This window comes from Coffea eugenioides, chromosome 4 (genome assembly GCF_003713205.1).
Source record: "Coffea eugenioides isolate CCC68of chromosome 4, Ceug_1.0, whole genome shotgun sequence".
In the NCBI taxonomy this organism is placed as follows: Eukaryota; Viridiplantae; Streptophyta; class Magnoliopsida; order Gentianales; family Rubiaceae; genus Coffea; species Coffea eugenioides.
Genome location: NC_040038.1, coordinates 36,239,469 through 36,261,630, shown reverse-complemented (window position 1 = coordinate 36,261,630; position 22,162 = coordinate 36,239,469). Strand labels below are relative to the sequence as shown.

At 34.4% G+C, this 22,162-nt stretch overlaps 1 protein-coding gene across 2 annotated transcripts; it reads left to right on the top strand.

The window, feature by feature from the left end:
- The first annotated feature begins 5,226 nt into the window (after nucleotides 1–5,226).
- On the top strand, nucleotides 5,227–20,222 carry LOC113768504 (pre-mRNA-splicing factor ATP-dependent RNA helicase DEAH1-like). Of its 2 annotated transcripts, XM_027312893.1 has the most exons (27): nucleotides 5,227–5,484; nucleotides 6,180–6,275; nucleotides 6,371–6,501; nucleotides 6,599–6,811; nucleotides 6,927–6,998; nucleotides 7,269–7,355; nucleotides 7,512–7,545; nucleotides 7,741–7,795; nucleotides 8,616–8,675; nucleotides 8,811–8,882; nucleotides 9,827–9,890; nucleotides 10,416–10,495; nucleotides 10,575–10,642; nucleotides 10,732–10,789; nucleotides 10,968–11,025; nucleotides 11,115–11,183; nucleotides 11,497–11,565; nucleotides 11,667–11,756; nucleotides 13,089–13,175; nucleotides 13,631–13,746; nucleotides 13,855–13,921; nucleotides 14,205–15,251; nucleotides 16,090–16,152; nucleotides 16,551–16,775; nucleotides 18,881–18,943; nucleotides 19,083–19,155; nucleotides 19,972–20,222. In XM_027312893.1, exons 2-27 carry the CDS (start codon nucleotides 6,185–6,187, stop codon nucleotides 20,013–20,015), a joined length of 3,156 nt encoding a protein of 1,051 aa, XP_027168694.1. In that variant the 5' UTR covers nucleotides 5,227–5,484; nucleotides 6,180–6,184; the 3' UTR covers nucleotides 20,016–20,222. The 2 variants fall into 2 exon arrangements, with proteins under 2 accessions (XP_027168694.1, XP_027168695.1); XM_027312894.1 differs by lacking the exons at nucleotides 5,227–5,484; nucleotides 6,180–6,275 and having other exon boundaries at nucleotides 6,411–6,501; nucleotides 6,599–6,800.
- Nucleotides 20,223–22,162: the final 1,940 nt, after the last annotated feature.

The window sequence follows — 22,162 nt, the reverse complement described above, 5'->3', positions numbered from 1 at the left end:
AGAATTGAAAGTGAGACTCCCCTGATAATAAATTAATTCCATTGACCAAGCAGAGTGGGATGAAAGTTGCTAATTATCATCCAATAGTCAAGTTCAGGAACCTATCCTACCAATCTAAAAGAAACAAAAGAACACCATAAATAGGGGTTAAATACACCATCAAATATCCCAAACTTGAAAGCAATAAAATCCTAAGGAAATAAATACCACCATTAATCCCAAAAATAAGAAAAATATTAAATGAAATTAAAAAAAGTCAGGTTGCCTCCCGATAAGTTCTAAATTTTATGTTTTCAACCGGACAATTCTAGATGGAATCATAGATGATGAAATGGCTCAGATGATTTCACATTCTCTAATTTATGTGCCCACAATACTTCATAACTGTTCACATCAACATTGCACTTCTGGACTGCCGAAGAAGAATATTAGCGACGATCATGTAAAGGCATACAACCTATATCCTACTCTAAAACATATTTTTACCATACAACTCGTCAGGAGCAGCAATATAGGAACAAGATTCCTCATACGAAGGGTACTTTAAGGGTTCAAAAACATTAAATTCTTCTTTCTCTTTATCAACCCTTAATTTTTCTTCAAGTAAATTTATATTAGCTCCTCCCGTAGCTAAGAACCTTCTACCTAGGATACTAGGCATAGAAATATCTTCTTCTATATCAAGAATAATAAAATCAGCAAGAAAATAAAACTTACCAACTTTAACCAATAGATCTTCTACAATACCCATTGGATAACGTACTGAATGATCAACTAATTGCAGAATCACTTGAGTTGGCACTAAATTGGCAAGCTTCAATTTCCTGAAAAATGATAAGGGCATCAAATTAACACTAGATCCAAAGTCACATAAATATTTCTCAACAAGAATATATTCAAATTGACAGGGTACAGTAAAACTCGCTGGATCTTCATCTTAATTAGAAGACAATTTTGAAATACTACACTGTACTGCATTCCTCAGTAAGAGACACCTTTGCAAAGTCTTTTAACTTTTTTTTCATTAGACACTATCTCTTTTAAGAACTTTGCATAAGCATGGATATTTGCCAAAATTTCAGAAAAAGGCATATTGACTTGTGACTTCGTAAGCATAGCCACGAACTTCTAATACAGCATATCAGTTGCTTTCTTCTTAAGCTTTTGCGGGAAGGGAATGGCAGCATGTATACTTTAACTTGAAGCAATTTTATTGGGGTATTATCATTTCTAGCATCGCACCTGAGTTAGATCCATTTTCTCTATTTTTTTCTTGTCCTTCCTCATTTAATATCTCCTCTTGTTTCTTTGCTTTATTTTTGGATCTTTGCACCGGTTCATCCAGCACTTTCCCTATTTTTTTTGAAGTGTAACTGCCATTGTAGCTTTGTTGGGGTTCATTTCAGTAGTGTTTGGCAGTTTACCTTAACCCTTCTCAGCCATTGCCCTTGCTAGTTGGCTAACCTATTTCTCGAGACTTTGAATGGATACCTATTGGGATTGGATCATTTGATTCATCTTTTACATATATTGAAAATCATCTTTTCCATATTAAGCCTCTTCTCTTGGACTGTTTGAGGAGGATATTGTGATTTTTGCTGCTAGCCTTGAAATCTCAATGGCCCATAGGTTGCTCCATCCATGATAAATTAGGGTGATTATGCCACCCTGAATTATAAGTGTTTGAGAAGGGATCATTCCTTTGCTGCATCTTTTGACCTTCATAGGCTCTAGCAAAATTCATATCTTCCACCATAGTTGAGGGTTCTCTATTATAACGGCCCGCAGTGGAATGCCCATACATATTGCAATTTGTACAAGACTTTGATTGCTGAGTTTTCCGGGTGAGTAACGACTGCATTTGTAACGATTGTTGAGTTTCACATAAATGCACTACATTTTATACCCTATCAAAGCTATTGGAAGAAAAAATTGTTATAGCAATTTTGTCCCCACTAATATGAAGAACAGAGTGTGGAGAAGAAAATCTTAGGAGCATATGGATCATCTAGATGTATCGGAGATAATTGAAAAGGTGAAAACCCTCAAAGAAAACAAAAAGCGCCTTCAAAATAGAGGCTAACATGGTAGGCCATAAACGCTAGCAGCCTCCAAGAAATTTATCATCTTCAAATCACCCAAACCTTATAAAATTGAAACTCTGTAAGCTGCAGATTGAGATCTCAAGTCGATCTGTGAGATCTCAGGTTTTAGATCGCACTTCGACTTGGGGGCTGATTGAAAGAAGTAAGTATAAAAATGGCAGGTGGTAGTTACTCAGGGAGTGAATTGACACGTGTATCCTAAGTGTCAAAGGCTAACGTGGAAATGCACCTTAAAATGTGAAGCCAAATGCTGGAGTGGAAGGACGAAGACACCTCACCTGAGACCTTAGGGTCTGTTTGGTTCATGGGATGACACAAGATTGAATTAATTATCTTGTGTCATCCCATGTTTGATTGTATTTTATACATGGGATAACACACATGCTACCTAACTGAATTATTCTCCTATTCATGGGATAAAATAATCCCATGGGAGGTGGTATTAGTCATCTCGGAATGACTAATAGATAGGATAATAAAATTTGAGACTAATTTATTCTTACAAAAAATATAAATTTATACTCTTATAATTATATAACCCTACTCCCACACGATAATATAATATGAATGGGCTAATTTGCCCTTACTAATTAATTTTAAAGTTTTTTTGACTAATTTGTTCCTACTACCAACATAACAATATTTGGACTAGTTTGCCCTTATGAATGATTCAAATTCATACTGATTATTATATAACCATATTCTCACATAATAATATGATAATAAATGACTAATTAGCCTTTATTCATTATTTTAAAAATTTTGACTTATCCCTATTAATTAATTTAAATTTTTTGACTAATTTGCCATGCTAACATCATAATAGAAGGATTATATTGCCATTGGACTAAATTACCCTTACTAAAATTATTTTATAAATCAAATTCTATAAAAAATACACAATCTTATCAATTATGCTTTGTGAATGAGAACTTCAACATATTCAAACCCAGTCCAAAGAAAAAAAAAACTGTATTAGCTTGAGTTTGGCTCATTTAAAGCTCTTAAATGAGTTAGATTTTATCAATTTAACCCTAATTTAGCCAAAACTTAGCCTATTATTTAATTGAATTTCAAATTTAGGTTCCAAAACTTGGTCAAAATCTATTTTTAAGGTTCCAAATGGGTTGAGTCTGAGTGAATGCGAAGTTTTATATATCAAAACTCTTAATTTACTTTATAATTCTAAATTTCAAACTACATATAAATATTAAATTTTTTATTAATATTTTATAAAATATTAAATTATTTTATTAAAAAGAATTTACAAATTAAGGGGTGCTTTAGTCATTAAAATAGTAATCATATCTTATCCAATTTCCAAACAAACATAGGATATAATTATTTTTCAACATATCCTATCTAATGCAGAACCAACCAAACACTAGATAACTTGGACTATTTATCCAGGGATGACTCAACCCAAAATTAATAATCTGAAAATGAGTCATTCCATCTCATCTAATCCGTAAACCTAACGGACTCTTAATGTCTCAGGTTGCAACTATGCATGTAGCACTGTAGCTACAATGTCTGCCTGACCCACTATGCAAATATAGTGATAAATACCAACCTACAGTCAAAGAGGTTCTTTTCCCTTGATAATTTTTCATGAACTACGTATTCTCTTCTTTCTCACACTACGTAGTGACCATTAGAGATACATCTAGGGAAAAAGTCGCGTCCTTTTTTTTTTCAGTTCATTTGCCACCTGAATCAATTGGAGCTTGTCGGTGAATTATTATTATTAAATTGTTTATTGTTATTGCAGATTCAAGTATCTGCAATGAGATTTTCTTTTTCATATTTTAATTTTGTTAATTTGGAAAAATTAATGTTAAGAACATATATGAAAAAAAGTAGAAGTCGGGTGAGAGAATGGAAAAGTGTGTATTAATCCTTTTGAGCTAGTTATTGCTATGTGATTTGTGATTAAAATAAGTAGGAAAGAGAAAAGATAAAGGGATAAATAAGAGAATACGGCTTTGTTGTGTGTGTATTTCTTGTTTTTGTTCTAATTTATTTATTTTTTCACAAATATTCTGCTTTAGTTGTAGAGATCCAAAAATTAAACTAATTCAAATAAGGACAAGGTACTATGTCAAATAGAAAATAACATTAATATAAAATTTAATTTTATTTGTGCACCAGTGGTATCTCCTAATCTCCGTGACCCATTATTAGAATCGCCTTGTCACTAAATAATTATGAGTACTAGATTTTGATTTTTAAATTTGTTACGTATTTCATATCTAATTTACCAAATTTTTCCTTGTGATTATGTCGATTATTGCCACACCTTTGGTAATAATAAATAGGGAAAATGACATGTTTCATCCCTCACATTTCACAAAAATATTCTTTTCGTCCCTAACTTTTAAAATGAAGCAAATTCGTCCCTGACATTTAAAAATTAAAACTATTACATCCCTAAACCTAATTTTCAATTTGAATCAAACCATCCAATAACCCAGTAATAAATTTCAAAAATAGAATTGATAGATCATTCAGTCAACTTCATCATTTTCACATGACATTTATTAAACCAAAAAAATAAAAATTATAACATAAAAAGGCCATTCTTTGTCTTGGAATAGTAGAGTTTTTTTTTTTTTGGTAAATCTTTTCATGCACCGTTAGTATATCCGCTTGCGAATCTAGATGTGTATCATAAATATAAAATTTGGTGTTTAAATTTAAATTAAAATGATATGGCGGTACATAAAACTTTCAGTATATACAATGATAATGTAGAAAAGATTAATCTTTCTTTTTTATGTTATAATTTTTTATTTTTTTCTTTTAAGGTTCATTAAATTTCACATGAATATCAAGTTGAGTTAACCAAGTGATCTACCAATTACACACCCAAAATTTGTAATTAGGTTGATTGGTGGTTTGATTCAGATTGAAATTTGGGTTCAGGGATGTAATAATTTCAGTTTTTAAATGTCAAGGACGAAATTGCTTCATTTTAAAAGTGAAGGACGAAAAGAATATTTTTGTGAAATGTGAAGGATGAAACCGATTATTTTCCCTAATAAATAATAATAATGGTAATTACTCTTTAAATGAAAAATCCTTTTTCCAGCCATTTCTGTTCTATCTCCAGACTGCAGCCCGTTCACCGCCACCTCCCGCCACCGCCCATTTTTTTTTTATTCTTGACTTCCTTCCCCTTGATTTCTTGCATACTGCCTACCAATCTCCCCATCACTTTTTTGTTTCCTTTCCTGTTCTTGTTCCTTTTCTTTCTTCCTCCTTTTTGTCTTCTGGTGATCCTCTTCAACCCTTTGCCACTGCAACCAGCGCCACCGCCACCGCCACCGCCACCGCTACCGCTCACTGACTTCGCCACTGTCATATACGACAATCTCCGGTATTACGCACCAATCCAATGAATTTGAACTGCAAAATGGTTACTTCTATTGTTTACTTGACTGAATTTATCTACTATATGCAAATTAGAGACATACATTTTTAGTATCTTTTTACCACCCGTGCATATTATATGAAAGCGGCCTCGTCTTCACCCTTTTATTTTTTCTTCTCCTTCTTTTGAATCTTTGCCACCCACTTGCTGTTTAGTGAAGAGCCTCCAAGGAGAGAATTTTGGGTTGAAGATTGGTATGAAGATTGATTTATTATGACTGTCTTTCGTGTAATTTTTCATAAATTGGATATGGTTAAGATTTTTTTTTATTTGTTTATATCCTCGAAGTCTCTGAAAATCATCGTGAAAGCCTCCGTTCATGGATATCTGATGAGTCAATATGGGATGACTAGGTAGAGTCGGCCCCTTTTTTGAGTCCCAGAGTTGACTCAGCCCTAATTTTCCGAGTCTGGGTACCGTCTCTGGGATATGGCTGTCTGCGACCGGAAGCTGAAGTTCTAGTGACGACTCTGCCTGGTCAACTTGGACTTGGCCGGTTCTTTGAACCGTGGTCGAATGGTGATTTTTTTGGATCCAGAATAGGGGGCTATACTTGTTTATTTGAGTTTTTGTGATGGAGTAGAAAAGTTGGTGTTAGAACTTCATATGACCTGGATATTGTTTGTGTTACTGAAATGCAGAGCAAATGGGGGACCTGAGGGCATGGGTCTCGGATAAGTTGATGTCTCTTCTCGGATATTCACAGCCTACAGTTGTTCAATATGTCATTAGTATAAGTAAGTTGGTGGCTATTGTATGTGGCAAAAAAAAAAAAACACAAGTATACTTATGGTGAAGCTTATTCATGTTGTATATGCCCGTATTGCTGCAGCTAAAAAGGCTTCATCGCCTGCAGAAGTTGTGAATACGCTTGTAGAACTGGGGTTATCATCTTCTAGAGAAACTCAGGCATTTGCACAACAAGTTTTTGCTCGAGTGGAGCATAAGGCTTCTGGGCCAAGTGTGAGTGCATATTTGAGCTTTAGTAAGTGAACTGGTCTATTGTTATGTGAACTCATGCTTACTGGACCAATGGTACTTGATTTGTTGTCTGTTCTAGCTTTATCAGCAAAGAGAGAGAGAGGCAGCAATGTTGGTCAGGAAGCAGAGGGCTTATACGCTCATAGAAGCTGATGATGAGGAGGATGATGCTGGAGGTTCAGTTGGCAATAAGTCTGCTTCTATGGCCACCCAATCCCGGAAAGAAGATAACCGTAATAAAAAGTTCAGGAAGAGGGCTGAGCCTCAGGAAGATGATGAGGGTGATGACGAGGCAAAGTGCTTCTACTCTTAGTGATAGAATTTGGTTTTGTTTCTTAGGGTAAGCTGCTGTATCAGTACTTCTTGCATTAACATGTATTTTGTTTTGACTTTACGAGATGCTGCAGGAAGTGGGAAATGGGAAAGAAGAAAGATCTGTGAGAAGACGGACTTCCAAGGATGATAGTGACGGTTCTGAGGTACTCCTATTGTTTGCATGTCATTTATCTGCTTAAATTTCACATTATCAATATGTACCATTTTGTGTTGCTCTTCTGGCTTGATGTTTTTCAGGGGATTTCTATGATGCTGTTTATTGTAAATCGGCACAACCTTGAAAAGTTTCTTTTGGCAATCAAACTTAGCTCAAGTAGATTTACCCAAAAAAAATTCGCCCATGTAGCAGATTATCTTATCATATTTTTTGTGACTTAAAAGCGTTGTTGAAATGATTTGCTGTTCTGCTTCAGTCAGAAGAAGAAAGATTGCGTGATCAAAGAGAAAGGGAGGAACTGGAGCGGAACATTAGAGAAAGGGATGCAGCAGGGACCAGAAAGGTAAAATAAGAATGTCTGATGGCAGGGCTTATGGTCCATTGTGTGTATATGTGTGGTTTTTCCTTTTTCTTACTTAGTTGGGGAAATTTTTCTTTTTTTATTTTTTTGGTGTTCATGTACTAAGACAGTCTCTTTATGTGTTTCATTATGCAACAGTTGACTGAGCAAAAATTAACAAAAAAGGAGGAAGGTAACATTTCTTGTGTTGTATATGTGATTCTTTCTTTCTTTATTATCATGTCTTCTCTACTTATATGTTTTCATAATTTTTGTAGACCAATTTCTTGACATATTGCATCAATATACTTCTTGTCATTAGTTGTAGTACATGTTTGTGATTCTGTACTTACATTTGTGTGTGTGTAATGACATGTGGCCACAATAGAAGAGGCAATCCGGAGGTCACAAGCATTGGAGAATGATGAAATTGAAACTCTGAGGTTTGTGATCATTTTTGGGATCTGTTGTCCTATCATGTTAGTCAGAGTATTATTCATTGTTTGGCTTTTAGTCAAGCACTGCCAATTTATGTTCTTATTGTTGCTGTCATGATTGCAGTGAAGGTATTGTGATCTTTATTTTAAGCTTTTTTATTGTGAAGTTACATGAATTTAAGAAATTTGATTTCATTTCTCAACTAAGAACATCAAGATGGCATAATTAGACCACTGCTTTTGCAGTTTCCTTGGATTGAATGGCATAATTGAACCCTTTCTTTTGCAGCTTCCATGGATAGTGTGTTTGCTGCGTTGCACCAAATGTGTAGATAAATGAGTTTTGTTTCTTTTCTTCACATTTTGAACTGAAAATTCAAACTTGATGGCTTAGCAACAAAGATGTAGTCAAATTTTATGTTGCTTCTATTCATTGACTACTGTTATGTTCCTCCATGCTGTTCGGCCTACAACGAAAGGATGTGTCCTATTTACTCAGAGAGGTCTAGATGTATGTGATTTTTGCAGAAAGGTCTCACAAACTTTGAATGCCTTTGCATGCAATGGACACGGTTTTGTACTTGCTTGTGTAATGAAAATTTTACTCTCTTTTGCACTAAGAATATATGAAGAATCAATTTAGAAAACAAACTGATGGACTTTTAATGCTTGAAATTTACCTCCTCCTTGTTTTCATTCAATAGATACTAATTCCTTGTGGGCATGTTTCATTGTTAATGTGTTAAGAGTAAGATATTATTGTTTGATATGTCTCCCGTGGCATCTGCTGATATTTAAACTTATCTGGCTTCTTATCCCTTTTCAGAAAAGTTTCAAGGCAAGAATATTTGAAGAAAAGAGAGCAAAAGAAGCTTGAGGAACTCAGGTATAACCACAGTAACTTCTTCAGTCTTATGCATTACAATGTGGATTGCTACCTGACAAGTGCTAAACTTTATCAATTGATATATCTTGTATGGTTAGGTGTTCATCTTCTAACCTTGTTGTTTGACTTTTTCAGAGATGATATTGAAGATGAGCAATACTTATTTGATGGTGTGAAGCTTACTGAAGCAGAATACCGTGATCTAAGGTAATTAAAACTTGCACTTAAGCTTACATTGGCATCCGTAAAAAGCATTGTATTTGCTCTCTCTCTCTCTCTCTCTCTCTGTCTTGCGCATTTTTCATTTACATATTTCTATTATTTTGTGATTTACGTTAATCATGTTTAACATTAAAAGAAACAACTGATGGTTACATTCTTTTCTTTGTCTCTTCTATTAAAGTAGATTCTCAATCTTGTCCCCTCGACAGGATCTGATTATCCCTAGGCATTATTTTATTTGAGTTTTTCCCTCTCAAGCTGATCACTTTACTCTTTATGATCCTGTTGAAGTTGTCCCTGAAGAATTGACCAAGAAGATTTCAGATTAAGGACCGCCTCAAAGATTTTTTGAATAGAACTTTGTCATACCAGATTCTTTATGTCTTTGAATAAATTAGCCTAAAGAGATTTGCTGGTTGTGTAGTAATATTATCATGTTCACATTTTCTTCTGGTCATAGTTCTTGGGCTCTTTTATTAACCACAGTTTCTACTGCTCTTACCTGACTGTGCTACGTGTCAACATAGTATCTAAAAGCAGTGCTTTCTCTGGCCACTCGATCTAATCTTGACTTCTTAAATGCTTAATACTGATTTTATTTTAAATTGAAATTACATAACTTGGTAACATGGGAAAGAACATATGTTGTGCGTGTCTGCTGGTGTCTACATACGAGTTTGTACATATGGCTACATAAGTATGGTCGTGTTTGTGTCGGTGAATATGTCTATGTGAAACATGATTTCAACGCTCCATACTTTGGTTCAGCCCCGTCCACTTTATTCTTGAGATTTGATGGACAGATTTATGATTGCTCCATCATTTGCCATCTTATACATAATTTGTTTATGCATAATACAGACATGCACACCCATTGTAATATTGTTCTCTAGCCAAATGTATCTCTTGTAAGCATTATATTTTGGCAGATACAAGAAAGAAATATATGAGCTTGTCAAGAAGCGGACTCAGGATGCTGACGACGTTAATGAGGTATTCACCATACCCATTCTTTTCAGAAAGCATTAGTTCACTGGTTTGCATATATCCATTTGTTATGGGTTTGGGGTATCCAACTCTTTCCTTTTTTAGTGTATATCTGATTCCGTTTCAATTTGGGCTTTTTACTTAATAATCGCTTTTCTCATCAAGGTTTGAGAGGAATTATATAACTATCAACTGCATGACAACATTTTGTTTTTCTTATCTCAAGTTTTGGATCTAAACCCCCCCCCCCCCCTTTTTTCTCTCTGTGTATGCTTATGTCCATGGGGCTTGATGCCCTGATTACTTCATAACGAATCACACAGCCATTGTACACAAGGTTCTTTAGGGTCTGGAAACCAAGTTAAAAAAGCTAAGAGAATCAAAAATAGAAAAGGAAATGTAAAATGGTTTAGTGGTTCTCTGTCGACTTTTGTTTCTGCACTTTTCTCACATTTTATTTTTATTTAATTTTAATTTTAATCTTCTTGAATCAGAACAGAGCTCCATTTATACATTTTTCTGTGTCTGCAGTATAGGATGCCTGAAGCCTACGACCAAGAAGGTGGCGTAAATCAAGAGAAGAGGTTTTCTGTTGCTCTGCAGCGTTACAGGTTAGTACATGTAACATTCCCTTGCTTTACTTATGGTATAAAGACTTGAAAAGGGTATATCTAATACTTTTTTCTTCAGGGATCCAAATGCTGCAGAAAAAATGAATCCATTTGCTGAACAAGAAGCATGGGAGGAACATCAGATAGGTAACTTTTGCCAGTGGCTTCTCCACTTGCTATATTACAATTGTTACTGAAGGGGTAGATTTACTGAACTGAGGATCATGTTGATGCAGGAAAGGCAACTCTAAAATTTGGGTCAAAAAATCGAAAGCAAAAATCTGATGAGTATCAGTAAGTTGTTTGCTACTTTGTTCGGAAGCTTCTCTTCTGATTTTCTTCTTATGCTCATCCCATGCAATGAATTAATTGGTTTCAATTTTGCATTTTTTAGGACTCAACCATATGCAAAACTATGGCTTTCATAATGGTTGATAAGTTGGTCCTTATAATATTTGTTTTTTTCCGATAGATTTGTTTTTGAAGACCAAATTGAGTTCATAAAGGATACAATAATGGATGGTGAAAATGTAAGTTCATTGAGCATCTACTACTGTTATAGATGTTCACCTAGATCTTCCGAAGTTCTTCGTGAAAGTCATTTCCTGTTTTTCTGCAGGTTGATCAAGAGTCTTCCATTGAGGAACTCAACAAATCTATTGCCAAATCAGCATTTGACAAACTTCAGGTTGAGACTTGTAGAATCACCCTTTTGATAACAAGTTCATTTCTTTATTTAATCATGTTATGCAGATTGGCCTGATCTATTAGATGTATGGCTTTTTAGTTAAAGTCAGAAAGGCATAAACATCTGATTGTTTACTTACTGCATCCACTATTTTTTGTGACCTGGTACTGGAGAATGAATTAGATATGCTGATTTTGCATGGCCTATTGAGATTTAAAAATTGTATCATTAGTCTACTCTACTTTTTCTTATGGCTATGATTGTGCTGAAAATTGTTTCTCTTAACTGTCTTCATGTGGTTCTGCTTCTTCAGGATGATAGGAAAACGTTGCCTGTGTATCCATACAGAGATGAATTGCTTCAAGCTATTAATAATCATCAGGTTTGCCTAATTGATTGTTGGCATTTTGGTTGTAATAATCTTGAACCTATTAGGTATGGCTGTCCATATATTTTCACCACTTTGATTGGTTGTAAATCAAGGTTCTCGTTATTGTTGGAGAAACTGGTTCTGGAAAGACTACTCAGATACCTCAATATCTTCATGAGGCAGGCTATACCAAGCGCGGAAAGGTGAATATCCTCTTTTTCCTTCAATTTCATACATGTGGACACCAAATGGAAGTTGCAATTGCTTTTAACTCTAGACTGAGTCTTTTTATTCCTTTTAAAATATATATATATATATATATATATATATATATATGGGACTGCACTTTTTGATTTTTTGTCCATAAGTAAGCAAGCTTTATTTACCAGTGCATAAATGTATTGCACATTTGTGAAATCCTGAAATTGCTGCTTGTGGGTCTAAAAGCGGGTCTAGTTGCCCTTCACATTTTTAAATGTTTTGTTTTTCATTTACAAGCCTTAGGGACAAGTGTTTGTTTTAATTTTTTTTCAGTTTGACTTTATTTGGTCAATGCAGCTACAATACGTCGTTGATCAGATGGATCTCATACTTAGGACTTTTGTGCTTATTGATACACAAATACGGTCTTGTTGAGATTTAATTTTTATTTTTGAAGAGGGCTAATGATATCATTTGTAGAATAAATTTTGGGGGGTTCCACACACCATCTGTTGTCATGCACAACATTGAATGTGAAGAATGATGCTCGGTAGATGATAGTGGTGTGGAGATGACTTAAAGTGACTAAAAGGTTTTTAACTTCTTAGGTACCTTGAATATTGTTAATTTTTGTTTCTAGAATAGTTTAAAAAAGGCTAAGGTATTGAATTCTTCCATCCAGAAAAAATCTGCTGCAATGGAGATCAGTTAAACTGAGTAAAAAGTTTCAATAGGTTAGCGTCCTTCACAAAGGGTAATATCTTTCAGCATCCTTATAAAACCACGCAAATCTAGTCCAAAAATGTGGTTAATATTTTTTGTGAAATTTTCTTTCTTTTTTTTTCTTTTTCTATTTTCCCCTCTTTCAACCATGCATGTTATCTGAGGCCAATTTTTGGAGTTCATCATGTTAAGTATCTTTTGAAGTTTCTTTATCATGATTAGATAGAACTTTTCTTGCTGTTGACTACTCCAGCCAAGGTTCTTATCTCCTGTTATTGTGGAGCCAAAACTGTTTTGCTAATGACTTTGATAGATGGTATGAGCTTCCTTTTAGCTTTTACTTATGGGAGTGGCTTGATTGCTTGAGTCTGTAGCTTAACATAATTGGTATTTGGATTGCAGTTGTATTAGCTGCTTGTGCTTTTGATGTACAATCTCTTCCTGTAGCGTATTATGTCATATATTTTGTACCTTATTCTTTGTTGTCATCAGAAACTTAATTCTTTCTTGCATAATTTTGTTTCACTGGATTGTGCGTGGTACATTTTGTCACCAAAGTTTGCGGATTACATTTTTTTTTTTTTTGAAAATTTTGATATGTTCTCTTCCAGATCGGATGTACCCAGCCACGTCGAGTTGCTGCTATGAGTGTTGCTGCTCGAGTTTCTCAGGAGATGGGAGTCAAGCTTGGGCACGAGGTACTCCACTTATTGCACCATTATTCTGGCATTGCCATGTTATTGAGTAGCTTGTTGATTACATGTTATTAAGTCGTTCAACAATTTGAGGTACCACAAATTTGTTGCAGGGAAACTTGGTCTCTTGCTCTAGAATTGGAAATTACTTAGACTAGGAGTTTATGCTGTTAGCATTCATTGAGACATACAGTGATAGTATGATTATCTTTTTGGCTACTAATTTTCCAATCTAAGTATTCCCCTGGAACGACCTAACCTTATTTTGGTGCAAATATTGTTGCTTTGTTTGTTCTTCATCATGTATTTGTCCGATTGCTGTGTGTTTTGAGAACAATACTAGGCTATGGAATAGGCTGCACACATTTCGTGTTGATCTGTATATGTACCTTTGGTGGTAATCTAAGTATATTGCTTCCTCATGCATCAAAGTTAACCTCAACGTCATCTGCCTACAGGTTGGTTACTCTATTCGTTTTGAAGACTGTACATCAGAGACAACAGTTTTGAAGTACATGACGGATGGAATGTTGCTGCGGGAATTCCTGGGTGAACCCGATCTTGCTAGTTACAGGTTCATGCCGTGTTAATCAGTATAACCAGATTTCTTTTTCCTATTTTTGAATTAACAATGTAGAATTTGATGTCTCTTGGCAACTGATTAATTTTCAAAATTCCTTAGTGTGGTGATGGTGGATGAGGCCCATGAAAGAACATTGTCAACTGATATTCTGTTTGGCTTGGTCAAGGCAAGTATTTTCCCTTTGATCTCTTGTTCAGAGATTTTCTTTTTTTGGGGGTGGGGGGGGGGTGTTGTTTGGTGGGGCCAGGGGGTGGTCAGGGCTCGGTGGTATTTCAGTAGTTCATAACCATAGCAGTGTTTTATTTTTGTGGAGTTTTTTCCCATTTTAAAACAAGTTGCTCATTCCTGTTCTAGCATCTTTGTATCTACATTGTAGCATTTTTCTTTTAGTTGACTTGCTGCTGGCATGCTGGATTTCTGATGTGTACTGTCTGAATCTCATATTGCAGGATATTGCTCGATTTCGTCCTGATCTCAAGTTGCTTATTTCAAGTGCCACTCTGGATGCTGAGAAATTCAGTGACTACTTCGATTCTGCTCCAATTTTTAAAATTCCAGGACGGCGATTTCCTGTTGAGATACATTATACTAAGGCACCAGAGGCTGATTACTTGGATGCAGCAATTGTCACAGCCCTTCAGATTCATGTTACACAACCACCTGCTGATGGTGATATACTGGTATTCTTAACTGGGCAGGAGGAAATTGAAACGGCTGAGGAGATTTTGAAACAAAGAACAAGAGGATTGGGTACAAAAATAGCGGAGTTGATTATATGCCCAATATACGCCAATCTACCAACAGAACTGCAGGCCAAAATATTTGAGCCAACACCTGAAGGGGCACGCAAAGTTGTTCTTGCAACAAATATTGCAGAGACTTCATTGACAATTGATGGAATAAAATACGTTATTGATCCTGGATTTTGTAAGATGAAGTCTTATAACCCTCGCACAGGAATGGAGTCATTACTGGTCACTCCTGTCTCTAAAGCGTCAGCAAATCAACGGGCAGGTCGATCTGGACGAACTGGTCCCGGGAAGTGCTTCCGGTTATATACAGCACATAATTACCAGTATGACTTGGAAGATAATACTGTTCCTGAGATACAAAGGACAAACCTGGCTAATGTTGTGCTTACACTCAAGAGCCTTGGCATTCATGACTTGTTAAACTTTGACTTTATGGACCCACCACCGGCTGAGGCCTTATTGAAAGCCCTGGAATTGCTGTACGCATTAGGTGCACTGAATAAGCTTGGTGAGTTGACAAAGGTGGGAAGAAGAATGGCTGAGTTCCCTCTTGATCCTATGCTGTCAAAGATGATTGTTGCTTCTGACAAGTACAAATGTTCGGACGAGATAATTTCTATTGCAGCAATGCTTTCTATTGGGAATTCAATTTTTTACCGTCCAAAAGATAAACAAGTTCATGCCGACAATGCACGGTTGAATTTTCACATGGGTAATGTTGGAGATCATATTGCACTGCTTAAGGTTTGTTGCCTTTGATTATGTTGATCTTATTCAATTAGTAGCTGCCCAATGACGTTCCATCCGTTGGATGTGGTTAACTGCGGTCAAACTTAGCTTTGTATCCTATATTGGATCGCAACGGATCTTCTGTCCCACTCCTCATGCCACTGTCTATCCCACTTTTTATTATATTGCTATTTCTCCTTCATAAAGATCATATTTTGGTTCTTTTTCGTTTCCTTAAGATCCAACAAATATTAACTGAGTAATACACAAAATTTAACCAACTCAAAAAATCAAAATGCATAAACACGAGTCTCAAAAAATAATTTATAATAGAAAATTAAAAAATACAGCAGAAAATTCATAAAAAATCTCATTTTTTATGCATTTTGATTTTTTGAGTTGGTTAAATTTTGTGTATTACTCAGTTAATATTTGTTGGATTTTAAGGAAACGAAAAAGAACCAAAATATGATCTTTATGAAGGAGAAATAGCAATATAATAAAAAGTGGGACAAAAGATCTGTTGTGATATTGAATCCTCATAAAAGCTTCCACCTTAAACAAAACTAGAAAGTAAACAGTTACTCCAAGGAGAAATAGATTGGTGCAGACAAATATGCATGTGCATGGTAAAGATATCAGATTTTAGTTTTAGTGAGTTGCAGGACTGTTAGGTAATGAACTTTAAAGACCACCTGGCTGCTATTATGCCTTTTTTCTTTCTAATCTGGTGTACTGATAATATGCCTAAAATACTGAAGTAGTGTTGTTTATTGACTTATTAATGACAAATGAACTTTGGTGTTAAATCATCTTTGTGAAGTTCTCAAGTTTCTGTCCCCTTCTTTTTCAGGTGTACAGTTCTTGGAAGGAAACCAACTTTTCAACTCAATGGTGCTATGAGAATTATATCCAAGTAAGAAGTGAGACTTCATTGCACTGTCTTAATGTGAAATGCTGAAATGTTTAGCTCTCGGTTAGTGGGCAATGCCATAAATCCACATTGTACTACCAAGTCTTCAACGTGACATATCTTGGATAATATTCTTCATTCTCTCTGTAAGTAATTAGTGTAGGATGTCAAAATGAGTATTCTGACAAAACTGTCTAGAGATCTGGAAAAAGTTGAAAAATGAATGTTGATGCTGAGTGTGTCTGTATCTGAAAGAGTTATTTAAAAAGAAAAAGTTAAGCAATGAATATGTGTCTGTACATAGTACTTGAAATCAGATTGCAATATTTAAACCATTTTTTCAACAGTATCATCACCTCTTACTAGAAAATTTTTTGCTTTATATGTTTGCCTTCAATTAGGTCAGAAGCATGAAGCGTGCTAGAGACATAAGAGATCAGTTGGAGGGGCTATTGGAAAGGGTTGAGATTGAAGTGACATCCAATGTCAATGATTTGGAAGCTATAAAGAAGGCTATAACATCAGGCTTTTTCCCCCACTCTGCAAGGTTGCAAAAGAATGGATCATATCGAACTGTCAAACATCCGCAGACTGTTCATATTCACCCGAGTTCAGGTTTAGCTCAGGTAGCTGCTCAATGATTTTGATATTCACAATTGGACGTTTTCTTTAAATGAAGCTTTGAGGATTATATATTTGACCCATGTGCCAGTACAATATTTTGGCATGATTTAAAATTTCTGCAACTCTTTGTTGATCATATTCATCATGTCTCTTGAGTTATGAACATTAGGTATATCTGTAATCTTTTGGAATGGAAATTTTAATTTTCTAAACTATTTTTCATACTATTAAGGTATCAAACTCATAATCGAATAAAATTGATTCCATCCTGTCATTAAACTGTTTCTATGCTACACCTTATTCTGATCATTTCAAGTTGGCGTCTGATAGCTGTAGGTGTTCCTGTCTGTACCTTTGTCTCCATCAATTTTCTTTCCATGTTTGTCAACACAATTACACTAGCAAGCTAGGGATTATTATCACTACTAATGGTATTGCTTTGGCCACAACTTGAAGAAAGAATTTTAAAATAATATAGGCTAGGGGTCAGGTAGTTTTGGTGTCAATTGATATCAAGCGTTCCTTTAAGCATGTATTTGGAGCCTTGTGGACGATTGTAGTCATTTGTACTGGGATAATAGCAAGATGTTTCTCCCACTTTTTCAAACTTGATGTCCTTATTCCTCTTTGTTTTATTCTCTTGTGGAAGTTTAAAGCATTTGACATCTTATCAAACTGCGTGAAAATGTTTGATAATGTGAGAAAACGTTGAGATGCAAGATATTTGATCTGATAAATGTCAAAAACACCTATGATGACATTTTGACAAAAAACAAAATGTCAAAAACACCTAGGGATCCCAAGTATCTCTTTAAAGGAAAGATCACAACAAAAATAGTCTCCTTGCCAACTCTCAACTAGTTGGAAGTACTTACTATTCAGATGAGGTCTTTTCTTATCTTCATCCTAATTGTATAACACACCCTGAGGCCTTTGCCAGTTCCTAATGGGTTGGAGAAAACAGAAAATTTCATACTTACCTAACTATCGGTGTATATTGAAATAGTTTTAGTTCTTCTTAATGTGTACATGACTTTAATGTCTTCCCCTTATCTATGACTATGAAAGCGCAAAGCAGGTATAACAGTTGAAATTGAGAGGGCTTATATTAGTATAAATAAATAGGATACATTACTTGATTTAGAATTGGGGAAAAACTTAGAGTCAAGTGTAAAATGATGAAAGTGTTGGAAGGATGTGAAATCAAATGTTCCAGAATGTTTTTTCCATAATCAAATCAAACTCTATTCTGTCCCCAAGTATCTAATGTTTTCTGATTCTACCATGTTTATCCATGAAATAGGCTAATGTATAGCGCTCAGGTTTTAAAAGAATGGTAAATACTGTACCCAAGTTATAAGCATTAGCACTCTTAATAGTTTCAAACATTATGGATAGATGAATCTGACAATATGATTAGAAACAAAAGATTGCAAGTTGGAAGTAGGAATAAAAAGTCACTGCTCTCAACAAAACAGGATCATGAGCCTTTGGTGTTCAAGGATAAAAAGGTGCATATAGCAATATACTATTTTTTATGAGGCCTGTTTCAGTAACAAATTCTCTCTCACATGATAAGAATTTGGTTTGTTGTACTATATAGTTCATCCTCATCACAGAAAGAGCGGCATTTAACATGTGACATCCAGGCGCAGGGTCATCAAAATAGAATTTTTGGTAATTATAACATTGATTTTATTGAGTTATTTTACTTGTATAGGACGGACAAATGGCTAATTTACTGAGACTGGGGGCTAGAAATCAAAGAAAGGTTTCTGGCAATCTTATTAGCATGGAGCAACAAGAGCTAATTTGCATAGATAAACAAGAATAGTGAAAATATTTACCAGAAGAAACCTACTAAAAATGAGTTCATATACTCTGATTTACATCTTTGAGAATCTAAATGGAAATCCATAGGGAGCTTGAAGTGGAAGTCAATCATAGGCATGCTTTATTAGCAAAATCAGAATGTTAAAACTCCAGTAAGAGCTTCAACACCTCCTAGTATTTTGTATGTGATCTCATATCTCGAGTTGAGGCAAATGTGAGGACATGGCAGTTAAAAATCATGAGTTGGAAAATAATTTTTTCTTTGATTTTTTAGGTGCTTCCAAGATGGGTTGTGTACCATGAACTGGTGTTGACAACCAAAGAGTACATGCGGCAGGTAAGAGATCTTGATTTGATTTTGATTTGAGTTTGCCTTTTCTTGCCAGTGAATATGCTGTGCTATTTTATCTTTTGATGTCTTGCATTATATAGCTTAAAATTTCTTGCATTATGGAGCTTTAACTCATATGCTGCAGGTAACCGAACTAAAACCAGAATGGCTGGTAGAAATAGCTCCTCACTATTACCAGTTGAAGGATGTTGAAGACTGTAAGCCTCTCTCTCTCTCTCTCTCTCTGAGTGTGTGACCGTGGAAGCATTTGCCATCCAGTCTTGTTTTTTGTGTTTGATTGGGTGTGTTATGAGTACCTTTCTATCTGTAACAACATAAGAGATAATTGTGTGGGCTATACCATAATGTCTTTTCTGCATATATTGTTCTCTGATTCTGTGTAATCTGATGAATGCTACGAGTCCATAAGCGGTTGTGCTGCCAAAATATCACTTAGTTTTCAAACTGCTCTAGTTCTATATGGATTTTGCCCCCATTGTTGAGATCATGTAGTTTAGGCTGATGATTGATTGCCAATATTTGAACCCTTCTCCAAACACTTCAAAACAAAACAGAATATCAGTGTCTTATATGCATGATAATGCTAGTGGTGACTGTTTTTTAGAAAGAACTGTATGACCTTTACCTGGTAGCTGGTGAAGCTCATCTCATTTGCAATGATGAACCTAAGCAGTCGCCTCATATGTGCATTGGACGGAAACTAGTTTCTTTTTACAACAATCATTAAAGGATGAACTTGCAAGGAGTACTTACAAAAAATAAATAAATAACTTGCAAGAAGTGTGTGACCATACATGAAGATTGCTGCATCTATTTAGTTATTTGTGCTGATTGCTTGTCAAGGTTACAGATTAGGCCAAATACTAGTATTTTGGGTAGATTACAAGCTGAAAGCTTCATAAGATCAATTTTTTTTGCCCTGTCAATGTGCTTTGAACTTTGCATGGTAACTTCTTAAGCCATCTCTCTCACAATAGTGTGCGATGATTAATTCTGATAACTTGCCATCGCAGCTACATCAAAGAAAATGCCTCGTGGAGAAGGCCGCACATCGTAGGATTCGTATTCTTTATTTATACTAACATGACTTCTGGGTTGAGAAGATGATTGCTCATCTCAACTTTACTTCTGACCGTACTGAGGCAAAGAATTTTAAGAAGAGTTGTAAATTGTAATCGATCACAAGCTGTTGTGCTCTTGTATATAACAATTTTGTAGATTTTAGATTTGTTTTTAAATGCAAGATGGCTTCTTTTTTGTCATTCTCAGTTTTGTATGTTCCTTCAGCAAAAGAACCCTTGTATATCGGATTTTAGTAGAGTCGCGATTCTTGCTTGTTCCACATAGAGGACCAAATTTTAAAATTTTGCTTCTGGTTTTCTTTGAAATCATTTTTATATATTCGGAATGTGGCTCCCTCAATTGCATATGAGAATGATGTGACAGCTCCAAGTGGATTTTAAAGCAAACACTGATCTATGTGGGACGCTTGAACCACTTGCTGCGAGGCAAGACAACATTGCACATTTGCATCTCGCATTTTTACCCTATTTTTTTGGCTTTTTGGCATGTAATGATTTTGTACACGGGGTGACAAGGGGTTAATGATTGACTTGATAATACTGGTGCCAATAGGTCTGGGTCTGCCATTTTCGTGTTAAAAAATCTCAACTCGGATCTAATTCGTTAGGCTGTTATGTCATAAGTTAATCATTAAAATTTCTTTTTGCACTTTATTTTTTAATGTTATTTTTTTCTTGTTTTATTTCCTAAATCGTTAGTCAATTTTAATCTTATGTAACAGACATGTTTAAAAGACATTTATAGAGAGGTTAGATCTTTTTAAGATATAACAAGTTTTGTATTTTACTCTCTAATATTATTTTTCTCTTAATTTGTTTGTTTATCTCTAAAACCACTCAAGACAAATCATATTCAAAAATATCAGTTTTGTTAACTTAATAATGAAAATTATTGTATATTTATAGATTTATGTCTTGTTAAGTTTTATCTATATAATTACAAGGTTTTAGATAGATGAAAATATCTTGCCCATTTTACATGACAAAGGGGAAACACAAAAATTATTGGTGAAAAAAATAAACTATAAAAATATTATTAAAGGTCTATAGATTGGTTTGTTTGGGTTGAAGATTCTTTGGAAATTCTTTTAAAATAATATTGTAATACATTTTTGCAATTTGATGTTTGTAAAATAAAAAGGTGGCTGAAAAAAATAAAAAAATGATTGAGAAATGTGTTTATGACGCAAGAAAAAAAAATATTTTAGAAAAATTTAGCAATCCAAACAATTTTTAATAGCATGATTATATTAAAAAAGGATAAATCTTTCCTACACTGACAGTGTATATACTATCAGTGTTGGGTGAATGACAATTATGCAAAAACTGAAATTTAAATTTTGCACACGTCATGAATCAAACGGTGAGTGTATAAACCAAAAACTTTGAAACCAAAATCAACCATGTTTCTCTCTTTTTTAAGTGTTACTAGAAAAATTTATACTCCTATATAAAGAAAATATCTGGCTATTAAAAGAAAAGTGCAATCATATGCACATTCATAAAGAGAAATTGACAATATTCTAGCATTTTTAGACTTTCAATAATAATTTCACATATTAATTTTTCAATAACAAATTTTGTTATTTTTTCCATTATTACATGAAAATAGCAAGATATTTCTCTCAATCTAAAAAATGTATAATTATGGGATGAAATTTAATTAGGACCATATTTATAAAAATACTATTTTTTCATTACTATGTTAGAGATATTGATTTTTTAGACATTATTTATCCTTGGTGTTTTGAAATATTGGAGTTGACTAATGATTTTAGTGGCAAACAGATAAATTGAAAAAAAAATGATATTAGAGGATAAAGTGCAAGATAAACTAGGGGAATTACTGCATTTAACTATTAAGCATATAAATATCTTTTCGACATTACCATTACACAATGTTATAATTAACTAATGGTTTAAGAGGTAAAATGAAAAAAATAAATGTTAGAGGGTAAAGTGCAAAAATAGATATGCCTTAGGGAGAGTTTTTTGTAATTAACCCCATGTCATATGATGACTTGTTCATTAACCAGTTGATTAAATTCGACAAATGTAATCCATTAAACATTCTACGCAGTTTATAAGATGACTTGTAATATTATTTTACAAGATTCACTCA

Coding starts and splice junctions, on each gene's coding strand:
- LOC113768504 (XM_027312893.1), top strand. CDS start 6,185: ATGGGGGACCTGAGGGCATGGGTCTCGGATAAGTTGATGTCTCTTCTC. Junction 6,276..6,370: donor TCAATATGTCATTAGTATAA/GTAAGTTGGTGG, acceptor GTATTGCTGCAG/CTAAAAAGGCTTCATCGCCT. Junction 9,891..10,415: donor ATGCTGACGACGTTAATGAG/GTATTCACCATA, acceptor CTGTGTCTGCAG/TATAGGATGCCTGAAGCCTA.